General features: G+C 37.8%; 2 protein-coding genes across 7 annotated transcripts in view; one reads left to right on the forward strand and one right to left on the reverse strand.

The window, feature by feature from the left end:
• LOC118810470 (cytosolic purine 5'-nucleotidase) overlaps positions 1-22,041 on the forward strand; it is a 28,550-nt gene extending 6,509 nt beyond the window's left edge. Inside the window, exons 10-27 of one of the 6 annotated variants that reach the window (XM_036574264.1) lie at positions 10,510-10,628; positions 11,870-11,908; positions 13,438-13,511; positions 14,933-15,050; positions 15,187-15,282; positions 15,461-15,552; positions 15,709-15,766; positions 15,869-15,962; positions 16,087-16,140; positions 16,333-16,416; positions 16,649-16,690; positions 17,167-17,274; positions 17,449-17,515; positions 17,666-17,836; positions 18,180-18,231; positions 18,512-18,572; positions 18,705-18,881; positions 19,063-22,041. In XM_036574264.1, the coding sequence (XP_036430157.1) occupies positions 10,510-10,628; positions 11,870-11,908; positions 13,438-13,511; positions 14,933-15,050; positions 15,187-15,282; positions 15,461-15,552; positions 15,709-15,766; positions 15,869-15,962; positions 16,087-16,140; positions 16,333-16,416; positions 16,649-16,690; positions 17,167-17,274; positions 17,449-17,515; positions 17,666-17,836; positions 18,180-18,231; positions 18,512-18,572; positions 18,705-18,881; positions 19,063-19,302 (1,746 nt within the window). In that variant the 3' untranslated portion in view covers positions 19,303-22,041. The other 5 variants (XM_036574261.1, XM_036574262.1, XM_036574263.1 and 2 more) reach the window with 5 other exon arrangements.
• inaa (internexin neuronal intermediate filament protein, alpha a) lies at positions 3,268-6,135 on the reverse strand. The gene is made up of 3 exons (XM_036574268.1): positions 5,095-6,135; positions 4,244-4,368; positions 3,268-4,068 (listed from the first exon to the last, which is right to left on the reverse strand). Exons 1-3 carry the CDS (start codon positions 6,133-6,135, stop codon positions 3,813-3,815), a joined length of 1,422 nt encoding a protein of 473 aa, XP_036430161.1. The 3' UTR covers positions 3,268-3,812.
• Positions 22,042-22,281: the final 240 nt, after the last annotated feature.

The following is a 22,281-nucleotide window of genomic DNA, read 5'->3' on the forward strand; positions in this document are numbered from 1 at the left end:
TTATTATTATTATTTATTTTATTTTATTTTTTTAGAATCACTAAATTTGGAATTTTATGTTCTAAAATATTTTCCGTCTTATTTTCATTTCAGTCAGTTAAGCAAAAATGAAGCATTGTTATTAAACAATTTTTTGTTCCACATCTTTTTTATTATTATTATTATTATTATTATTATTGTTACTTAACTAAAAGCAGAATTACTGGGGATATGCATTATAGTAATGTTTAATCTCTCTCTGAAGAAATAGGATTTTTTTCAATGTTGGCAGTGAGTAAGATGTTACAGAGAGTTTGCATCAGCCTGACAAAGCTTGTTGATGAACATTAGTATGGTTTGTTGATTTTCTAAGTAAAGATAACATTCTCTTACAGGGGACAAAAAATACTATATTTTCCTGCAAATTTTAGTGTGTGATTTCTACTTGTTTAATAAATTAAATTAAGTTCAATAAATCATCAATAAATAAAATGTAAATTGTGGCATAACTTTTGCACAGGCCACTTTTTTTGTTTAATTTTTTCCCTATTATGTTATATCCAGCAAATAAACAGTAATAGTGCATGAAAATGTGCAGAAGTGTTTTCGCTGTAGAGGTGAACTTATTTCCCTTATTTTCAAAGTCAGCAAAACATTAACGTGTAAGTTAATATAAATAAAATTTATGAACTTTAACATTTTTATTGGCCCATTCTTTTTAAAATGTTTACACTTTGTAAAGCACAGCTGCTGTGTTTAAATGATGAAAAAAAGTTTAAATTATATAAGTGTGGTTTTCTTTTCCATTTGCCTTTCTTGTGTTGGCATGAGTATTTTCCTAGAGAGGAAGAGATGGGTGAGACTCAGAGAGGAGTATCTTCATGTATATGCAGGAATACAATTTGAAAGTGCAAGTTTAGTTCTTGCAATCTTAGTTGAAAATAACATGGCTTTGTAAGCAGAGGCAATAGCCTACTTTGATGATGTGGGCCAGTCTCTTTTTTTCAGCCACTGTAATGACTTAAAAGTTACAACATGCATGCTGTACCTAAAACCATTACTTATACTTATAACTCAACATAATTGCTGCAGACTGGAGATACTTCTTTCTTATGCAGAGGTTTTCAGTCTAGCCCTCAAATACCCTCTGCTAATCCACAGTTTTGTTCTATTCCAGCAGTCCTCACACTCAGCACGTCTGAACTAAATAATAAAGAGCATTAGAAATCTGATTACCTGGCTCAGGTGTATTGGGAGTTGGAAGAGCAGAAATGTAGGGTGGATGGGGGTGTTCAAGGCCTGAATACAGCACCTCTCCTCTGTGCCAGAGGATTTCAGTAAGATAATTGCGTTTGTTTTCCTTTTTCCGCAATCTTAGGATGGAATGCTGGTTTTACAGTTTGGACTTGTGCTGCCTGCTCAGTGAGGAAAAGATACAGATTCATCCAGTCTCTTGTCTGCAGTGAATGGAGTAAGGGCTATTCTGAACTTTGTCAGAATTTGTTTTTTCTGACTGTTTCCTGTTGAAAAATATTCCTTCCTTGAAACCATTGTTGCTCCAAAACTGCACATTCTAAGGAAACTTGAAACACTTGCTGCAATTCTCTACTTTCCTAGTACTTTTCATCTGCGTTTCGTAAAGTTGTACATATTATAGAAACACTATTCTTTATGGAAAACTGGAGCGTTTACACAGTTTTTAAGAACGTGAGAACTAATGTACTGTTTTTGTATTGAAATGCATTTACTGCACTTGTCTTCTTTTCAATAAATACATGTTTGGTTATTACTTTTAAACTGAATCCCAGTTCATATGATCTTCGATTTGCAGTAGTGCTTTTTAGTAGAACCTGACTAATGACAGTTTTTTGACTGATTTTAGGGGGCTTAATATTCTGATAACCCGGTAATATCTATGTATCCAATATATTTTTTAGTTTTGAAATTTTGAGTTTTAGTTAAACAGTACTCTTGTAGCAGAGCACAAAAGCTTATACGACAAGCAAACGCTGACCAAAATAATGTGGAGGTTACAGACAATGTATTGATAAGCTATGAATGATGGTGAGTATGTTACAGTGACTGTATTTATTTATAGTTTATTTGCTGCTTTTCAATGAGAGGAGTAAGAAGCAGAAGCAGAGCCTCGAATTCCCCCCACTGAGGAAATACCTGCAGAATCGCTCATCGTGCTACTTCAGCTCACTCCTGTAAGAGGCAGTGGAAATCCTCATGTTGTCTTTCTTTGTAGAATGGGTTGTACCTGGTGTATGCACCATCTACTTGCAGTGCTTAAAAGAAAAAAAAAGGTTTTAGTGTTTAGAGAGAAAAACGTTTTGATCCCACTATGTCAAAATTGCATCCGTTTTTTTTTTTGTTTTTTTTTCCTGAAAAATCTTGTACTTGTTGTGAATAGGCCTTAACAGTCCAGCCTCGCCCTTGATCGGTATCAGCTATCAGCTGATTGTGTTGAAAGGTGACCAAAAACACTGAACAGTCTCTACATCTCTAGTATTTTGGGTTCAGATTCCCCAGGTCAGCCTGTAGTTGAACAGAGAGAGCCTCATACTGAGCTGCCCAGTGACACATCATCAGTACCCTATCGTCAGGAGATTGTAAATTTTAATCCCATGGACAGGTTATTGGCGCGTTCTCTGTTATGTTATTGGTCAATCAGTATATTATCTGGGCCCTCCCTTTAGGCTGCGTCTGTACCGATATTGCAGTAGTGTTGTCATTCTAGGCTGTTAAGCTGAATAGGTTCACTGTTTGAAAAAGTGCGTTGGAGGAGAGGTGTAGACATGTAGGGACAAAGTAAAATTCCCCTGAGGATACTACAAAAGGTAGAAAGTGGTATCCTAGGCAACAGTGCGATTACATGATTCTGCAGGATAACTAACACCATAAAACCAAGATCTGTGAAAGCCAGTTCATCACTAATATGATGGAGACTATTTGTGCCTATATTTACATTGCTTTTGCTGAACAGCAGCAATGATAAATATAGGATGAATACAGTCTTCTTTTGTGTGTGTGAGTGTGATTGTGTGTGTGTAATTATGTGTATAAATTATTTATATATATAATTATATATATATATATATATATATATATATATATGTATAAAAATATATATATATATATATATATGTATAAAAATATATATATTTTTTTATAAATAATAAATTTATATATAATATGCATGTATGTAGGATGAATATAATCTTGCGTACTTGAAAAAACAAAAAAAACAATCAGTTCAACAGAATGACTTTATTGATATGTAATACAGAGTCCAATAAATGTGGTTTTATAGATGATAGAGGAAAGCATCAGACAATCATGACAGTTTGTGCTCTTTTTAAGGCATTCACATGAAACAATGATGCAGTGTGCACTAGCTTTGGTCCATTTTTAGGAGCCTGCCTTGTTGTCTTTCATGTATTTTTAAAGGTTTATTATTAGACGGAAAGGATTATATGTAAGGTGTGCACGTAAGAGCTGTACCTTCATTGTGCTGTCAGGTGGAGCTCCTTTATTTTCTTTTGGTCTTGTTATCATTGCTAAAACTACAACATACAATACTGTTACAATACACTCTTACGTTGTCGAATGTTTTCACAGTATATTTGCTCACAGAAACTGCATCTGAAAATTATTTTAAACCTAAAACCTTCAAAACCTTCACACCTAGTCGCAGCATTTTCTGTAACTTGAAACATTCAGAGAGCTAACTGAATCCACACAGTGGCCTACAGATCTCAAGTTTCTAGAGAAAAGTCAATAACAACGAAAGGCTATATTGTCTTAATGAATATTGGACTTTAAATTTGCTAATTGGAATTGACATCCACCGTTTCACTCTTCTCCTTGTTCTTTGAGGTCTCCTCAGTGATTTCTTCACCGGTCTCCTGCTGGGCTCCTGCCTTTGATTTGCCCTGGTCATCGTCTTTCTCTTTCTTAGGATTTCGGGAAGAGCTTGCATAAGAGCGACTCTGGTAGCTATAGAGCGCGCTCGGGATGTCATGGTTGAGACTAGAGTAGGCTATCCCGGCACCAAAATGGGTCTCCTCTCCCTCGAGCAGTTTTCTTTGGAACACAGACAAAGAACTTGCATGGTTACATTATGCAGATTTTTAAAAGCAGTGGTGGATGCTAGAGATAAAATGTTAGCATGTAAGCTATAAGATTTCTCCTACACATCTGTGTAGCATGAGAAACACAATGGCATAAGAAAAGAAGGGAACTAAAATAAGTAGTTTACCTGTATGCTGCAATTTCAATATCCAGGGCCATCTTGACATTCAGTAAATCCTGATAATCTCTTAGGTGATGGGCCATCTCACTCTTGGTGTTTCTTAGGTCAAGTTCCAGATGACTAATTGTTTCCTGGTTGATGAGATAATCATGAAATTAAGAGAAGTCATTAGGCAGACATGTTCATGTTATTTAATCTAACGTGATAATTTGAGAGAGTATTAGTGGAAGAAAGAAGGAAAGTATGTTTAATTTGGACTGCATGCTGGAAATGAGAGTTCAGTTACAATACAGTTCAGTTTAAATCAGTCCAGTTCATTGAGTGTAAAAACTCTTGAATCCCTGACATTCTGTGGCCATTTGGGCACATGGGCTGTGGTGGTGATATATTAATCTGATTAGCAGTCAGGAACTTTTACTTTTTCTGTGAATAGATATGTGTGCTATCTTCAGACAACTTTGAGTGATTTAATTTACTGTACAGGAGTCCTGCAGTGACAAAATATGTACATCCCAGCTCTGTAGTAAACTAACTATGAGAAAATACGTGGTGGTTTCCATGACTAAGGACTTACATCATGACCTTGGAAACGTCTTTTGTGAAATCCTCTTTATCTAGAAGCCTGATCTTCTAGTCTCATCCATCTAATGTGAGCCAAGTTCAGCACCATGGACAGGGTTTACTCATTAGAGGGTCAGCTTTATGGACTATTCTAAATGGGGAATATGTGACTGAGTGTCTTAATTGTTATGTTTAAATTATACACACTTAAAGATAGTTCTTCAAGAGTTCTTTAGTAAAGGCAGTGGTTGTATTTAGAACGAGAATAAGTTTTATATGGAATCATTTCATGCTACCTGATAACTTGAGACTTCAGCATTGTGTCCATCCTCCATCTCTCGCATTTGCCGTTCCAGCGACTCGTTGGTGCCTCTGAGAGTTTCGATTTCCAGCGTTTTACTCTGAAGCTGCCTCCTGTAGTCGTTCAGCTCCTCCCTGGTGGCCTTTATAACCTCGTTGGTCTTCGTGGCTTGCTCGTTCAGGTTGTCGAACTTGGCCTTGTACCACTCCTCGGCGGACTGCAGGTTTTTGGACGCCAGTGTCTCGTACTGTCCGCGGATCTCCTTGAGCGCCGATGTGAGGTCAGGCTTGGCCGTGTCCACTTCCACAGAGACCTGCGCCGCCTGCATCATGCAGGTGAGCTCGGCCACCTCCTCATCGTGCACCTTCCTCATGAAGTCCATCTCGTCCAGGAGCGACTCGACCCTCCTTTCCAGCTCGAGGCGCACCACCGTGGCGTCGTCCACGTCCTTCCTGTAGGACCTGAGCGCCTGTTCGGCCTCGTCGCGCGCTCTCGCCTCGCCCTCGTACTTGGAGCGGAGCTTCTGCAGCTCTTCCTCCACGTTGCCACGCTCGAGGAGGGTCCGATCCCTCTCGCCGCTCGCCTCGTCCAGCTGGGCGCGCAGCTCCCTGATCTCACGCTGGTACAGCTCGGCCAGCCTGGACGGCTCGCTCTGCTTCTGGCGCAGCGTCACCAGCTCGGCCTCCAGCACTTTGTTCTGCTGCTCCAAGCAGCGCACCTTCTCGATGAAGGTGGCGAAGCGGTCATTCAGGCCCTGCAGCTGCTCCTTCTCGTTCGTCCGGATGATCTTGACTTCGTTGTTGAGTGCCGAGGTGTGAGAGATGTCCAGGCTGTCGCCGGGTGCCGCAGCCAAGGCAGACCGGCCTGTCCTCCTGTACGAGCCCAGCGAAAGGCTGCGGGACAGGGGCTGCGACCTGAAGCCGCTGGGCGAGATGGAAGTCCTCATCCGAGAGGAGGAACCCGCCGTATAGCGGGGGCTTTCCCCGAACAGTTTTCGGTAGGATGAGGACAGGCGGGGGTCTGAGCTGTAACTCATCTCTGCTGCTGCGGTTGAGAGTGGCTGAGGTGGGTGTGCGCGCTCTTATATAGGCTGCAGGATGTATGGACTGACCCAATCACTAATCTGCGGTCATCTAGTGACGCAAAAGTCTCAGGAACGAATAGTGATTACTGACATGAGCGAATATTTAACCAGACGCAGTGCGACATGTTTAACACCTGAACATCCTGCTAATTAAAATGTTTAAAGAAGATCTTTGGTGTGTGTAAAGCGCTCAGATGGAACTGTCCATTGTGGAGGGACTGAACTGCTTCCAACTCTGGGTGGAGGTTACAAAAAATCTCTCCAGGTCTTAAGGTTTGTAAAATAACATAGGCTGTTCTCCATTGTTGGCCGTCAGGGATCCATTTGACAACAGCTATCATTGTTTCGCCCCAGGAATGACTACAAGAGCCCTTATCATAGAAACCTTCACCTAATTCACCTCGCTTTTTTTAAATAATAATAATAAAAATCACTGTAGTCTGTAAACCCTGTTAATGTATCAAAACTTGCCGTCCACTCTTCAGTCCATACAGTATATATGGAAACTAAATAGCAAAAACAGCCTATTTTGAAGTCATTGTATTGGTGATGTCACGAATACGGATATATCAGCCTATTCAGCCTGCAGCAGTTTAGCCCCGCCCATTTACGCTGACATTATAAAGACGTTTGGCCCCGCCCACTCATGCTGAAGTTTTAAGGCGTGTTTCAGCCCAGACTCTTTTGTGAATGTGATGCAATGCAGGGCAGCTAATCAATACAGAGATCATTTACATGTATTAGTCTGAACTGTTTAATTCTGAAGGATAAAGAGAATTCAGAAAATGGTCATGTGAAAATGAGTAATAAATGTTTTTGGTACACAAACTATATAAGTGGACTTCAAAGGAAAATATAGGATATGGGCCCTTTAAATTGTTTTGATCTTAAATCGTTAGGCCATTAAGCCCTATATCCTACATTTCAGATAAATTTTGTCCATTTTAATGTCTATGTATGGCTATCTCTATGCATTAAATCTGCTAAAAATGAACTTTTGCTGTAATTTCATTGATTTGTTTTTGTTATTCTAGAGTCCATGATATGTAGACAGTTTAGCTACACATCACTAAAGCAAAGCGTAATAATTGTGTGTCCTGGCTCTGGTGCTGCTCTCCTCTACAGAGGCCAGGAGATGGTGATGTTTCTCTGACATAAAAAAACAGGACACTGTCACCACCTAAAAGAATTTACAATACATGAAGAATGCATTACAATCAAGAGTTCACCAAACATACAACAGGGATAAAGGATACACATCAAATACGTGTTACTAAAAGGATTACATCCATAAAATAGTTTGCACCGCTTTCGTGTTTTTACACTTTGAGAAAGTCTGCAAATATGCTTTTACATCTGAGCTGAAGTGTTCCAGTGTAGGTATCTTTTCACAACATTTCACTTTATGTATAAAGTAACGTCCAAGTATAATTAATAAATGAATCAGAAAAGGTGTTTTTGGAATATTTTCCGTGGGGTTAAACATTATCATAATATCTATTTCATTATTTCATTGTGTTTTATGTAATTTTTACATCAATCCACAATGTTTTCACTGAAGGGATATAACCAAAAAATGCTATATAGTTTCAAAGCCACATTCAAAAAAATGCAATTATCATTTGTATCGATCTTTGAATAACAGCAGTCTTTACTGGGTAAATTCAATGAATTCAATGAAAGAAAATGTTGCAAATGTTTTTTAAAAACTGATCAAATGCTGCAACAGTTTTTTAAAAGACACAAAGCTGCTTTAGGGATTGGTTTAATAACAGTACAAAATTGATCCAAATTTATATGAATTATATTATCTATTCACAAAATCAGTGTAATTACATATTTCTACATTTAATCAAGTAATTGCTTATAATTGCCCATATTATAACTAACAGTAAACTCTTAGTATGTTCATGTTATATAAGCTAGCCTAATTGCACACGCTTAAAAAAAAGATGGTTCTGCAAGGGTTCTTCATTAAAGAAAATTGTTCTATATAGAACCACGAGCACTCAAGGAACCCTTTGCATGATTAAAGAGTTCTTTGCATTGTAAAAGGTTTTTCAGATTGATGGAGAATGTGCTGTATATGATTCTATATATTTTTTGAAAGGTTCTATGTAGGCAAGGCAATTTATATAGCACCTTTCATACACTGCCATTCAAAGTGCTATACAAATGAGAAAATACAGTAATTTAAAAGGAGAATAGAAATTAAAAACATAATTTGAAAACAATTTCCATTTTCTTTATTCTTTATTCTTTATTAAAGAACGCCTCAGGAAGCATCTTTTTTAAGTATGTAGCCTATGAATGAATTTAAGTGACAAAGACTTTATTCAAACGTGATAAAAATAAATTGTGTATCTTTTTAATATTATCTGGCCTAAATATTATATAATATACAATAACAGTGATGGGTCAAATGTGATAAACAATAAAATAAATTGTCCAGTCTGTAGTTTTCATCATTACATTTTGTTTGTTGCCCAGGTTATATTTTAAAATCAGTCCATTAATTGGTGCATCGGTACATAGCCTACAGGCCTACATGTGCCAGCTGCCAGTATAGAGCCTGAACCCGCTCTCTACAGAAATAACCTTTTCTTGCATGTGGGTGAGAAAAAGAAAGCGTAAGTAGTAGGGATGCACAATGATATCGGAATCATATCGGTATCGGTAGACCATTGTATGAAAAAGAGATCATGCTTTTGGCCGATATTTCAAACTCAGAGCTACTGTACCGCAGAAGAGCAGAATGTTTCGGCGACACTGGGTTAGATGCTAAATTCCATTTTATTAGTTTTGCTTCATTTGTTGCATTTATCTAAGTTGATCTAGTACCAGTTTCTCCATTTTATAATGTGTGTGTGTGGGTATCAACATCGGCATTGACAGATATAAAAAAACAACAGCTGTCCACATTGGCCCAGAATTCCCGTATCGGTGTTTCTTTGCTTAGCAACATTAATACACGCACAACGTGTTTTATTAGAAGTTCGCTGGGCGCCAGTAGAGCTGCTGAGCGAATCATAACGCAGCAGTACGCGCGAAATGTGGCACTGCGTGTACCTGACAGCCGCACGGAGCCTCGGCTGCGGAATGATGTGTGCGTGCGCATGCGCAGTGCACGGATTACTGCAGCTGTTGCTCCTGTTTCAAAGGCGAGGGAGGTGAGTAACAGGGCGGGAAAGCGTAAATAAACTTGCCCGACTTCGGCGCATGATTAGTAGAGAGGGTCAGTAATATGCGTTTGCATCAGTCAGTGTCACATCTGGAGCGTGTCTCTTTAGCTCGAATTAGAAACGTTCGTCACTGGACTGCAGCAGACATCGTTAGCTCGCTGGCTAGCTGAAGACCACAAAGACCTGAAGCACTAAGCCCGTCGCTAACGCTGCTTAGCAGGTCCGCTGCCGTCCGTCTGTCTGAACACATGCTGACTGGAGCTGGGTGGAGAAGTGGAGCTCAGCTCACGTAGGAATCTGTACGAAGTTGAGACGGTATGGAAGTGAAATAACACGCTCGTTTGCGAGCCGTTTAGACGGGAAGTCGGTTAGTCGAGGTGGTTTTTTATTTCCAGGAAGTTTAGCTTAACAAGCTAGCTAGCCAAGGTAGCCAACGTATAACTAAACAACCTTGATAAGAGTTAGAGAGCACAGTACAGTAGGTAACTTACAGTCGTGTTTACGTGCGAATTCTTGTGGCTCATGGACAGTTTGTCAGCTTGTCCAACGCTTGTCGCCTGCCTGACATTCACTGTACGTTAAATGACTCCGAATAATCACATATATAAAAGTTTAAACCTTTGTAGTAAACTTGACTGGCTTTTCCCTGTTTTAAGTTGAACTTAGCCCTTATGGACTTGTAACAACTTAGGTGAGATACTTCTTTAACTAACTGGTTTTAAATATATTTTGAAAGTGTTTTTTTTATTTTGTTACTACTACAGCTCTAGATATAATAGAATTGCAAAATTGCCAAATAACTCCTGAAAGCTAGTTGTATCATATTACAGAGGTATCCCTAATACAGTCTGTTAAGACTTTAGGGGACAATTCTTCTTTATTTTCCATGAAAGGACATGCTTTACCTAACTTTGTCACTCAGTTCTGTTTTTATTTTTAAACAGTTTTATCTGCTCTCTAATCATTTATGATACCTGATCACATCTCAAATGAAAGCCTATTGAATTCATATCTTTAGTCTACGTGTATTTAAATTTGATGTTGAGATATATGAGCCTCAAATATTTGTTTTATTTATTTTTTTTTGATTTGTACTGTCTTAATTAGAAATTCACCTTGGGATGTTTTTTATTTTTCCTTTCAGACTTTAGAACGGTTCAAGATGACTACTTCTTGGAGTGATCGACTTCAGAACTACCCAGACCTTCCTGCCAATATGGATGGCTTGTCTATGAAGAAGTACAGACGAGAGGCCTATCACAGGTACAAAATTAGCTTGGGCTATTACAGTTAGACAGCTGCAGGTGTCTTACGCTGCACAAAGTATAACCATGATCTGTTGATCTATTTCATGCCAGTGTGTATTTGCTCAAAAATCATATGTGTGTGGCTGTTCCATGATCATATGTCTTGCTGGGTCAGACATTAATTCACACTGATTGTAGCTTGTCTTAGGTACAGCAGGGGCAGTCTTTGGAGGAAAACTCTTGTGTGTGTGACCATTAACTATTTCACGCCTTAGAGAAACTCAAAGGTCAAAGGTTGGAATTAAAGAATCTTGCATTTTTATACTGACTAAACAACTCTTAGTGTTATCTGTTGTTTCAGCTATGTTACTTAAAGTTGGACTTGTTTACCAATGCTTTCCATGTGCATTTTGTTTGTATTTAAATATGATATTAGCAGGTTTCGTAGAATGTGTTCCTCCTCTGAAACTAAGGAAACATAATTTCACTCAAAATGATAATTCTCTGAAATAAGGTACTTTAAAACAAAGAGATCTGTAACTAGGATGTTAGTTTAATCACAGCTAGCTTAGAAAGAGATTCTTGTTGAAATATTTATGTACTGTAAGTGCTTGTCTCATTACACAGATGTTTTTTTTTAAGTATTCCCAAAATCAGTTTGCTTGCTTGTTTTTTGCTTGTAATAATGTGCTTTTTTGTAGATTTATTCTATTTTTATATATTTATTTGATTAATATATTGTGCAGATTTGTGATTTAAAGGTGAGTATGCTTTTGAAAAAAAAAATTAAAAGAAATTAAATTTACATCTAACTGAGTATACCTGACTGTGTCACTGTCTGCATTTTTTCCCTAGTTAAAAAACACTAAAGTTGTTTTACTCCTTTGGACTGAGACCACTTGGGGAAGTTAATCAGTTATTCAATAAAGAATTTGCACTTTCCAGTATTGCCTTGGTAGAGTGTCCTGATTTCATGTAGAATATACCAGAAACTCTTCAGTGAGTTCGTACACTGTGCCATGGCCCTATATGATAAAAACACTTCAGCCATAAACAGCAACAACAGAGAACTAAACAGAATACACTTTTGTTTTCTAAGCAAAAAGAGTAGTATCAAATGACAAGGAAACAATCTGAACCCTTTGTTAGCCTTTATGTTCAGTCATCAGCACCCCAGAACTGTTATTATTATGCAGTGGCAATAACCAGTGTATTTACTGTAGTAATGTGCAGTACATGTATTCCTCTATTACAAAGCTTGCCACGGGAACTGGCCCAATGTCATCCTGCTATGAGGTACGCTAAAGTTTTGTCGTTGACCTGAAGTACTGACTTTTGTAATTTATGTATTACCCACCAAATCATCAGCACTTTTTCTAAAAAGTAGCCTAAACAGAATTCATTTTTACTCACTAGAGCCTGTGCTGTGGCCTCTTTTAGGAGCCCATAGGAAGACCAGATTTCCTATGTGTGAAATCTCTTCATGTTCTTTTCGTTCTCTAACACATCACCTCCATGCTTTAATAAATTGGGCATTTATTTTGTTAACTGGGGCATTTCTGAATAGAAAATTAGTGTCCCTATCAAGTAATTTGGTCATTTGTGAACTTATAATTTGAAGTGAAATTTCAGTTTCAAGTGAAGTGATTTGGGTGAATTGGAACAAACAATGAATAATGTTGCCAAAACAAATCATTTAGCTAAATGCGTTTGTGCAATTTACTAAAAAAAGTTAAAGATGTTGCACAATCCATTTAGGCTTATGTCATGGTAGAATATTTGTTTTTATCGTGTTCTTATGTTTGTATTAGTTTTTTTCATAGTTTGCATGCATCTGAATAAGGAGAACATTTGTGATGTCAGTTAATAAAAAAATGTTAAATTATTTTTGTACGTTTGTATGCAGTTAATTTTTATAAAATAAAATGAAAAGTGAGCTTGAATGATGGCCTCTATACTGGAAATACCTTGAACAGGTAATGGAATTAGCAATCAGCAGTGAGTAATATATTAAGGAGTATACAGTTGTATGCAAAAGTTTAAACAACCTCAGTCCAATTACATGTTTTGTTTATTTTCGAAGTGAAAATAAGTACACATCCTCTACAGGGAATAAACTTAAATGTGGCATTTCATAGTCATAGTGCTCAATTTCTGTGTATGAGCTGACTTTTGATAAGAATGAAAAGTACTGCAAAAGAAAGTTTTTATTTATGTGCTATTCCTAAAACCCAGCCCATAGTAATATGTGATAGCCCAAGATAATTTAGGATCTTATCAGTATGCTTTCAGCACATCCTTAGTACTAACTGGCAAATATGTCATTTGTTGGTACTGATACAGTGATGATGATAATACTATTAAATACCAGTTTTTTCCTTGTGTGATATGTGATGTTACTTACAACCTATGAAGGCTGTTCGGTGATGAATCCTCATTAATTGTGGCATTTAATTCACAATTTGCATCTAGTAAACTCCTCATGTTGTTGTAGCTGGTGTGTAAGACAGATTTTGTTAATTATTTAAGCTAACACTAATTTCTCCTCTAACTTGATATGTTTTAAATCAAGAGAAGTCATTTTTGCTATGTGCCCTATCTAATTACTGCTTGTGTGCAATTCTGCACATTTAATCCTCTTCCTAAAATATACCAAAGTAAATTTGTAAATAAATTTGTGAATGTGTATTAAATGCACTGCACAGAAGAGATCATAAAACCTAGCAGGACAGGGCTTTTGAAAAATACATTTACCTGCTGTTCATCATGTGAACAAGTCCTGGTTGTCCCAGCCATTACACTGATTGTATTCTTTGCATTCTCAGAGTTTTTGTCAACAGAAGTTTGGCAATGGAGAAGATAAAATGCTTTGGCTTTGATATGGATTACACTCTAGCAGGTACATTCTATGCATCAGTCATCAGTTTCACTATACATTTAGTGTGTGAAAGACATACCATGCCTCATTATCACACTTAAGTTTATATGTAGTTTTTATGTAGTATATTTTCTTTACCTATGTGTTTAGTGTTGCCTAGTGTGCAATAACTCTCTAAAAATAGTGAATAGTGAACTAAAATTGGCACTTAATCCATGGTCCCATAGGATTGTTATCTAGGACTTCTAAAAGAGTCTGGTGACATCACAAGCATAGGATGTAATGAGTCTGTAAATAGCTCCTTTCTCAAAATAGGCCAAGTCAAAGGACCTTGACATTTTGCTCTGGAATGGGAATATGGATAAATGACAAAGATGGGAGGTCAGAAAGGAGGGATTTCTATTACCTCCTAATATTATCCCTGTTAGCTTTGAGTAGCCTGCCCCCTGTTTATGAGCCGTGACCCATAAACAAGTGCTAATGTTTACAGGAAGAGGTTGTAATTTCACACTGTGATCAGATGAGGCCTCTAACACGCCTGCCTGAAGCCCTGCATACTGACTAAAGGCATGAACAGGTGAAACAGATTCAGGCCTATTTGGCATTGTGCCAGGTATGCTTACCTATGCTGAAGTAAGTTCCTCATAGTAGTTTAGTTAATGCTTTACAAAACAAATGAATACTAGCTATTTTAAATGAATTTTTTAACTGGGTTACAGCAACACATACATGCACATGGATGTACATGACATATATGAAGATATTTATAAAGCAGATGGGCTGTAGAGCTAGGCCTCAGTTACAGTAAACCAGGGACCAGCCATAAATCTGTAGCCAGCCCTATGTGTTGCTTGGTTGCATAATGCTATGTTGCCATGATGACCAGCTGCAAGGAATGGGATTTCCGAGGAATGTGATAAGGGGTCAGACTTCTCCATTCCTCTCTCATTTCTTTCTTTCTTCACAGCGTATATAGTCCGAGTTCATAAATAGTGCATAAACTTTATACTTTAACATCAAGATGCTTTGAGATTTTGTGAGGCATGCAACATGTGCTTCAGAAGCCAGCTATAGGCTTGTGTTGCAGAGAAACCTGACTCCTAGCATGAGTTAAATTTACAGTCAAGGGCAAGTTGCTGAAAACAGTTTAGAAGAGTATGAAAAAGTATACATTCCATTTGAGAAATTACACAGTGATCTTTAAGAAGTTCTTAATGATTTTCATGTTTTAGAGCTTGAGTGCACATGTAGCTTAAGTTTTTTTTCCATTCCATCTATGAACCAGTAAAATCATGAGAACAACAGAATAAATACCCAACAAATGTCCTTTATAGCCCTTCATAATTTTTTTTGGTCCTGAACACCAAATTTGTGTAGTTATGCCTGTTTAAAATAACATACTTTTACCATGTCTTTCTTTGTTTTGTCCATTTTATTTACAGTTTATAAGTCTCCAGAGTATGAATCCCTAGGCTTTGACCTGACCGTGGAGAGGCTGGTTTCCATTGGTTACCCACAAGAGCTTCTAAACTTCGTCTATGACCCTTCCTTCCCAACCAGGTGAATGATAAACCACTTTTCTGTTAATTAGTTTAGCAGATTTCTTGTCCATATAAAACAGCAGACAAATGTGATGAAATAGAAAAAAAAAGCTGTGCTACATTTTCATTTGAACATATTCTGTTACTCATTACAGAGGCCTGGTATTTGATACAATGCATGGCAATCTGCTGAAAGTAGATGCCTATGGCAACATTTTGGTGTGTGCCCATGGTTTTAACTTCATGCGTGGGTGAGTGGCAGACATTTTAAAGCTTGTATGCATATACTGTTCATATTTATGCCTTACCAAGCATGTGTCTTAGTACTGAAGTTTGTCCGTCCATATTACCTGACTGTCAGTGTCATATTTAAATATCTTAGCAGCCACTGTTCTTGCTTTACTTTTCTTCTCTATTTATATGAATTAGGCCAGAGATTAGGGAAATGTATCCAAACAAGTTTATCCAGCGTGGGGATACAGAGCGATTCTACATCCTAAATACTCTCTTTAATCTGCCTGGTAAGCAATTTCATCTTAGATCTTTGCACTGGCATGTGCGAGTGACAGTTATTGACAAGTAATTATTCAATTCTAAAGCTAATGTTAAAATTACAGAGCTATATGGTAATGTCTACTATAAACCTTCTTCACTCAATATATATTTTTTTTCCTCAGAGACCTACCTTTTTGCTTGCTTGGTTGATTTCTTCACCAACTGTTCCAGATACACTAGGTTTGTTTATGGTCTCGTTGTCCAGCTGGATGCTTAATCCTTTTTTCAGGTCAGGCTAGTGTGATTGACCTTTTTCGTATTTTTTTGTATGGATCCCCATAGCTGTGAAACTGGATTTAAAGATGGAGATCTCTTCATGTCCTTCAAAAGCATGTTCCAGGATGTCAGGGATGCTGTTGACTGGGTTCATTTCAAGGCAAGAAAAAAAAAAAGTCTGTTATTTAAACAACAGTGACAATTATTAATGATCACTGTACCTTTCATTTATCTCATGGTGTGCTGGTAGACATTTGATGCATTGTTTTTGTCTTGTTTCTTAGGGATCACTGAAAGAAAAGACGGTTGAAAACCTAGAGAAGTATGTTGTGAAAGATGTGAGTAAACAGTTACCAACTTGCTGAGTTGCTGGAAATGGTCATGCATTGTGTAAGGCTCTGCCTTGGTTCATGTTTGCTTTTGTAATGCTGTGTGTTTGATATTCATCATGTTTGTGTTTTGCTTCTTTCTAATGCTGTATGTTTGATATTCATCACTTTATGTGTTTCTCAAACTCCATCTCAAACAAGGCCAAGCTGCCTCTACTCCTCAGTCGAATGAATGAAGTTGCCAAAGTATTCCTGGCCACTAACAGTGACTACAAATACACAGATGTAAGGAATCTACATGGTATTATACTCATCAGATGTCCTCAGCTCTTACTGTGTCTCTTTGTAAGGCTAGATTTTGAACATAAATTAGTTATAAAATGTGTTTATTATATGAGGTTATTTGTTGTGAATGTGCATTTTTGTAAAAATTGATGATATAGTGCAGAATCTAACCAAGTGTTACAGGTTTTCTTGCTACCTTGGTATCTCAAAAATCTTTTTTGTGTTCTTTCAGAAAATCATGACATACTTGTTTGACTTCCCTCATGGTCCTAAAGTAAGTGGAAACTTGTATTTTCCTGTAGCAGCCCTGTAGTTAAGGTGTACATGTTTGTACAAAAATGATACACAGTTTTAAATGGTGGCAGGAAGGATCCAGATTGCGTGTCAGCTTTGACTTGCCCAGTAGTCACCTCAGTTTTATAAGTAAAGTAGCATAGTGATTCAGCTTCAGGTGTTTGGATTTGAACAGTTCTTCCAAGGTGTAATAAATTGGAACAGAAGTTAGGGGCAGGAAAGGTAACATACTAGCAAGCAAGCACCTTTCATTTATAAAGCACCTTTCAAACACAGGGCAAAGTGCTTTACAGAGGCACAAAAACAGACCTTAAAGTTCCATTTGAAGAACATAATAATAAAACAACAAATATAAAAAAATACATTATAATTAAAACATACATTATAATTAAAACATTAAAAAAGTACATATCATGAAAAAATTGAGACCTGACCTGGTGTTTGCTTAATTTCCAGATGGGAACGCCTCATCAGCCCTGGCAGTCCTATTTTGACCTTATTTTGGTGGATGCTAGGAAGCCTGTGTTTTTTGGCGAGGGCACAGTCCTAAGACAAGTGGACACGGTAAGCTGGCAGTGTGCTTTTGCACTTGTAAACATGCAACAACCTTTCATGCTCCTAGTGATCAAACTTTTGTCATCCAAAGTTGCACTCTATATTCATGACACTTGTGTCCTGTTGATACCTGGGATAATACTTGAATTGATCAAATATCTATTTATTTACCTGTTTTTACAGACCACAGGAAGGCTGAAGATTGGAACGTACACAGGTCCACTGCAGCATGGCATTGTTTACTCTGGCGGTAAGTGTAATTACTTTCTAGCTTTATAGGGTCTAGATAAAGCATTCAGCAACTAGATTAAGTTAGTATTTGCTGTTGATTGACAATTTGTAAATATGCTACACACACAAACAGTTTATTCTTATAACATGCACTTGTTTGTTTCTACAGGTTCTTCAGACATTGTTTGTGATCTATTGGGAGCAAAAGGAAAGGACATTTTGTACATTGGTGACCACATTTTTGGAGACATCCTCAAGTCTAAGAAACGTCAGGGTTGGAGAACATTCTTGGTGATTCCTGAGTTGGCTCAAGAGCTGCATGTGTGGACTGACAAAAGCTGTGAGTCTCAGTCCATTTTCTGGTGTCTCTTTTTGTATTAGTGTGAAATGTTGGGTTGTTATTCTTGGTTCCTATTATTTATTAATTATATATTTATTAATTCTCAAAATCAGATCACTTTGTATACATTTTGCTTGGAGGTGGCAATTGTAGCAGTGACTTACAATATGCAACCTATAAACTGTTTAAAATAATTGTACATGCCAACATAATTTGTGTAAACATGGTCAGGCCTACAATTTTATTCATAAAAAGACTCCTTTGAGAGGTTGCTTGAAGGACTGTGGAGAAAGAAGCCACCAGTCTATGTAAACCAGGCAGTTGATTCTGTTCTCTTTTGCAGCTCTATTTGAGGAATTGCAGAGTCTGGATATTTTCCTGGCAGAGCTCTACAAGTAAGTGTGTGTGTGTGTGTGTGTGTGTGTGTGGTGTGTGTGTGTGTGTGTGTGTGTGCACGTTTTAAGAATTAAGAGAAGACCATCTGAAGCCATTTGACATGTAGATAAGAGAGTGGACATTCCTGTCTATTTTTAGAGGAGCCTCTTTCACGTTTTGCTCGTCTGTCACTGTGCTCACTCCCTCTTCTCTTTCCTATTCCTTCACTCCTGCCCTCTCTCACCCACCCGTTCATCTACCCTGTAATCTTTCCTCTGTCCTCCCTTTTTCTCTTCACAGGCATTTGGACAGCAGCAGTAATGAGAGACCTGACATCAGTTCCCTTCAGAGGAGGATTAAGGTAAGAAACGCTCCATCCAAACTTCTTATCAAAACTTAATAAGGAGCGTTTTATTAAGGCCAGGATCATCGAGTTATTTGAGTTCTGTTTTGTCTACTTAAAATTGACAAAACTTGTATCTGATTTTCTCAGAAAGTAACCCATGACATGGACATGTGTTATGGGATGATGGGTAGTCTGTTCCGTAGTGGATCTAGACAGACACTCTTCGCATCGCAGGTGATGCGCTATGCTGACCTGTATGCTGCCTCCTTCATCAACCTACTCTACTACCCCTTCAGCTACCTGTTCAGAGCAGCACATGTACTGGTGAGTTTGGATTATTGTAGATTGTTGTCATCAAAATGCTCGTGCAGTAGTATTGTATGCTTCACAATAGCTTAAGCACTTCCCAGAGTGTGTTTGGGAAGCAGAAAATACAACCAAAAATTTGTTTAGATTTCTATGTAATTTTATCCAAAAAATGAATTTGTATTTTTTTCCCCCCCAGATGCCTCATGAGTCCACTGTAGAACACACTCATGTGTCTGTCAGTGACACAGAGTCACCCATGGCAACACGCAACCGTTGCTCTGTGGACTTCAGAGACTATGAGCGTAAGAGGCACCAGCTTACCCGCTCCATCAGTGAGATTCAGCCTCCGCACCTGTTCCCTCAGACACCACAGGAGATCACACACTGCCATGATGAGGACGATGATGAGGAGGAAGAAGAGGAGGAGGAGGAATAGATAACTTGTAGTATTGGCATCAAGTGAGAGTAGATCTTCTAAAAATACGGTTACATTACCAGGTTAGAAATCAGCACGTTAGTCATAGCATTTATCCATAGATCAGTTTTATTCTTGGATAAGGTGAAAATAATTATTTTTTTCCATTGCCTATTCCAAATGCGATTATATTTTTAGAACTTGAATTGTTCTGTAAGGCTAAAGAACTTTTGAGGGTGCCTTCCGTTGTTCAGGCTTTGTGTTGTAAGTGAGATTCACTTGGGAACCAACAGTGGAATCGTCACAGACCAAACTCCTTTAATCGCCTCATGAGAAGGCAAAGTTCATTAGCAGACACACCCTGCCTTCTCTGATCCATGATAAAATTGCAGACGTTCCAGTTTGCGCAAATCAGTTTTTGTCACCTGTTACCCTGCCATTTGCATGATACTAAGGGAACAAATACATTATTTGCCTTATAAGGCTGACTTTTCTCAGCACAGCCTTAGAAAATAGCATGCAATGGTATTTCATGTAGTGGGTGATATTATTTTGAGCCTTTCAGATTGAAACCTTACTGCATGATGACAACTGTGTACTATGCCAAGGTTCCTCATACACACAACCAAAGCCTACTGTAACCAGTGTTGTGCCTGTGACCAGGCCATTCAGAAGGAGGCTAAAGCTCTCCTACTACAGCTGTATCCTTTCATTGCGTTGAAAATGTACCTTGTATAATTGAGCTGTTAGTACAGGTTTTTTTTTGCTCGTTGTTTCCATTATGGGAAAGTGAAGTATGCGTACAACGATTCATTCTTTCATTGTTTTCTTGGTTATCTTGGGAAAAAAAAGGTTATGTTTTTTTTTTTGAATAGCTGAAAACAGCACAATTGATGACTGCAATATTATATGCCTGCTTTGAGCTGAATGCAGCCATAATGACTTTTTGAATTATGTTTGGATTACTCAGCAACTGCACTAGAAAGGCAACTGCATCAACCTTAATGTCAGCAGCCATAACTGAGAAGTGCATGGGATTTGTTGCCTGCATGCAGATGTAAGATTGCATCACTGCCTCAACTACTGTAAAGCAGTTTGTGTTCTTAGAACAATGAGAATCTGGACCACGGGGAATTCTGCTTATGCATCATGCCTTAGCCATGCACAGTACATTACAGATTTACAATCCGTTTCTTTTGTATCTGTCAGATTGCTGGATTTTTATTAATGTTCTTTCACTTAAGTGTTCAGTTTTGAGCTGAAATGTATTGCTTAAATACTATATCCGGTGCTGTAGTGCTGATCGGAATGGAAAGGATCTATTTTGAACTATTTTCATTGTTCTGTGTGCTAGCTGGTCATGGACACTAATGTGGACCAAAAGGGACAGAATTTGACTATAATCATTTAATAATTATTTTTTTTGGCTACCATGCTTCATCTTATATGCCTCTTTGGCCCTATTCTCACAGGATACTGCTTATTTCATATGCATTAAATATATGCAGACATAAATTTGACCCTGTCATCAGACATGCTGGGATGATAACAGGGCCAAGTATTAAGTTAGCAATACAGATCTGTTTGGAATGAAATGCGTATTGTAGGATTGTTCTGTGCTTCTGCTGTTGCATTGACATGTTGACTTGCTGTATACATGTACATATTCAGACATACACATGCATGTTTTCTATACACTGTTGAACAATGCCATCAGTATTCCTGAAAATGGAATGTTTAGTTTTGTTGGACTTTGGTGGTTTAGACGGTTTGCTCCAGTAGATGAGAGCAGCAATATACCCATAACCAAAGGCTGCTTCATTTTTATGCCTGTGTGGGTTTAGCAGGCCTGTGTCAGTCATAGTGGTGATCAGCACTATGTGATGACATTCTTTGATTGTGGTTCTCTATACCATTTTGTTTTTGTACACATGGAAAAAGTTGGCTTACCTTTGTTTGAGTGACTTGAGGCACTTTAACCCAGTTGCCCTTACATTTTTTAACGTGTGCGCGTTTCTCAGCATTTTATTTTTTCTACCTTTAGAACTTGTTTTTGCGTTGTTTACAGTACAAACATTAAGACTGATTTTGGGACTGGTTTTGTGTTTTTGAGCTGTTCTGTATTGAAGAACAGTGGAGTCTGTCAGGCATAATCCACTGAGCACAGCCTGTTCTCAGCAGAGGCATTAGTCTCCATTTCCAAACAGCACCATCACCTGGACGACGGTTATTTTCTACTGTACAGTCATATGGCCACCTAGTGCGTGCAACAGTTTCAACTTGCTTCACCTAATTCCACTGTGAAATCATACCTGATCCAGATCAAATCACAACTATACAACTACAAGCTTGATCATTGACTTTATATATCGATTCATATTAAAGTACTGAGTACAAAACGATGGAGACTGTGATCATGTTAGTTCGTTGTTGCCCAGGTGTCTCTAAGGAAGCAGATGTAGTCTTTGATTATTTTTTTAAGATGATGCACAAAAGGACTGAATTATAAGGGACAAGGCTTAGAACAAAATACATGACGAGCCACATTTTATTTCAAATAACGGTTAATTGGTTGCCTTAAATGACTGATGACAAGTTTCTTTCCTGCTGTTTTTTATTTTTTTTTCAAGTTTGCAAGGTCTTGCAGTTGTTATATTTGGTCTACTTTTATTTTTTCCACAATGACAAGAAAAGAGGATGTGTCATGAATTTATAATCTGTAATCTTACTGTAGAAATAAAGGCTATTTCTCTTACATGATCAGCCCTTAGTTTAATTGTATCTTGGACACTTTTAAAAATAAAGGTGCCAAAAGAGTTTTTTTTGGAGCGATGCCATAGAAAAAACATAGACGGGGGCCTGAAAAACCTTTCAGTGGATGGTTCTTCAAAGAACGATTTTTGGATGTGTGGGTGTGAAAAACCTTTTTAAAGTTTAAAGAACTTCTTCCTACCTGAGAACCTTTAAATGTATGTATTGCGCAGACTGTGTGCCATGTGA

Source organism: Colossoma macropomum, unplaced genomic scaffold (assembly GCF_904425465.1).
Source record: "Colossoma macropomum unplaced genomic scaffold, Colossoma_macropomum, whole genome shotgun sequence".
NCBI lineage: Eukaryota > Metazoa > Chordata > Actinopteri > Characiformes > Serrasalmidae > Colossoma > Colossoma macropomum.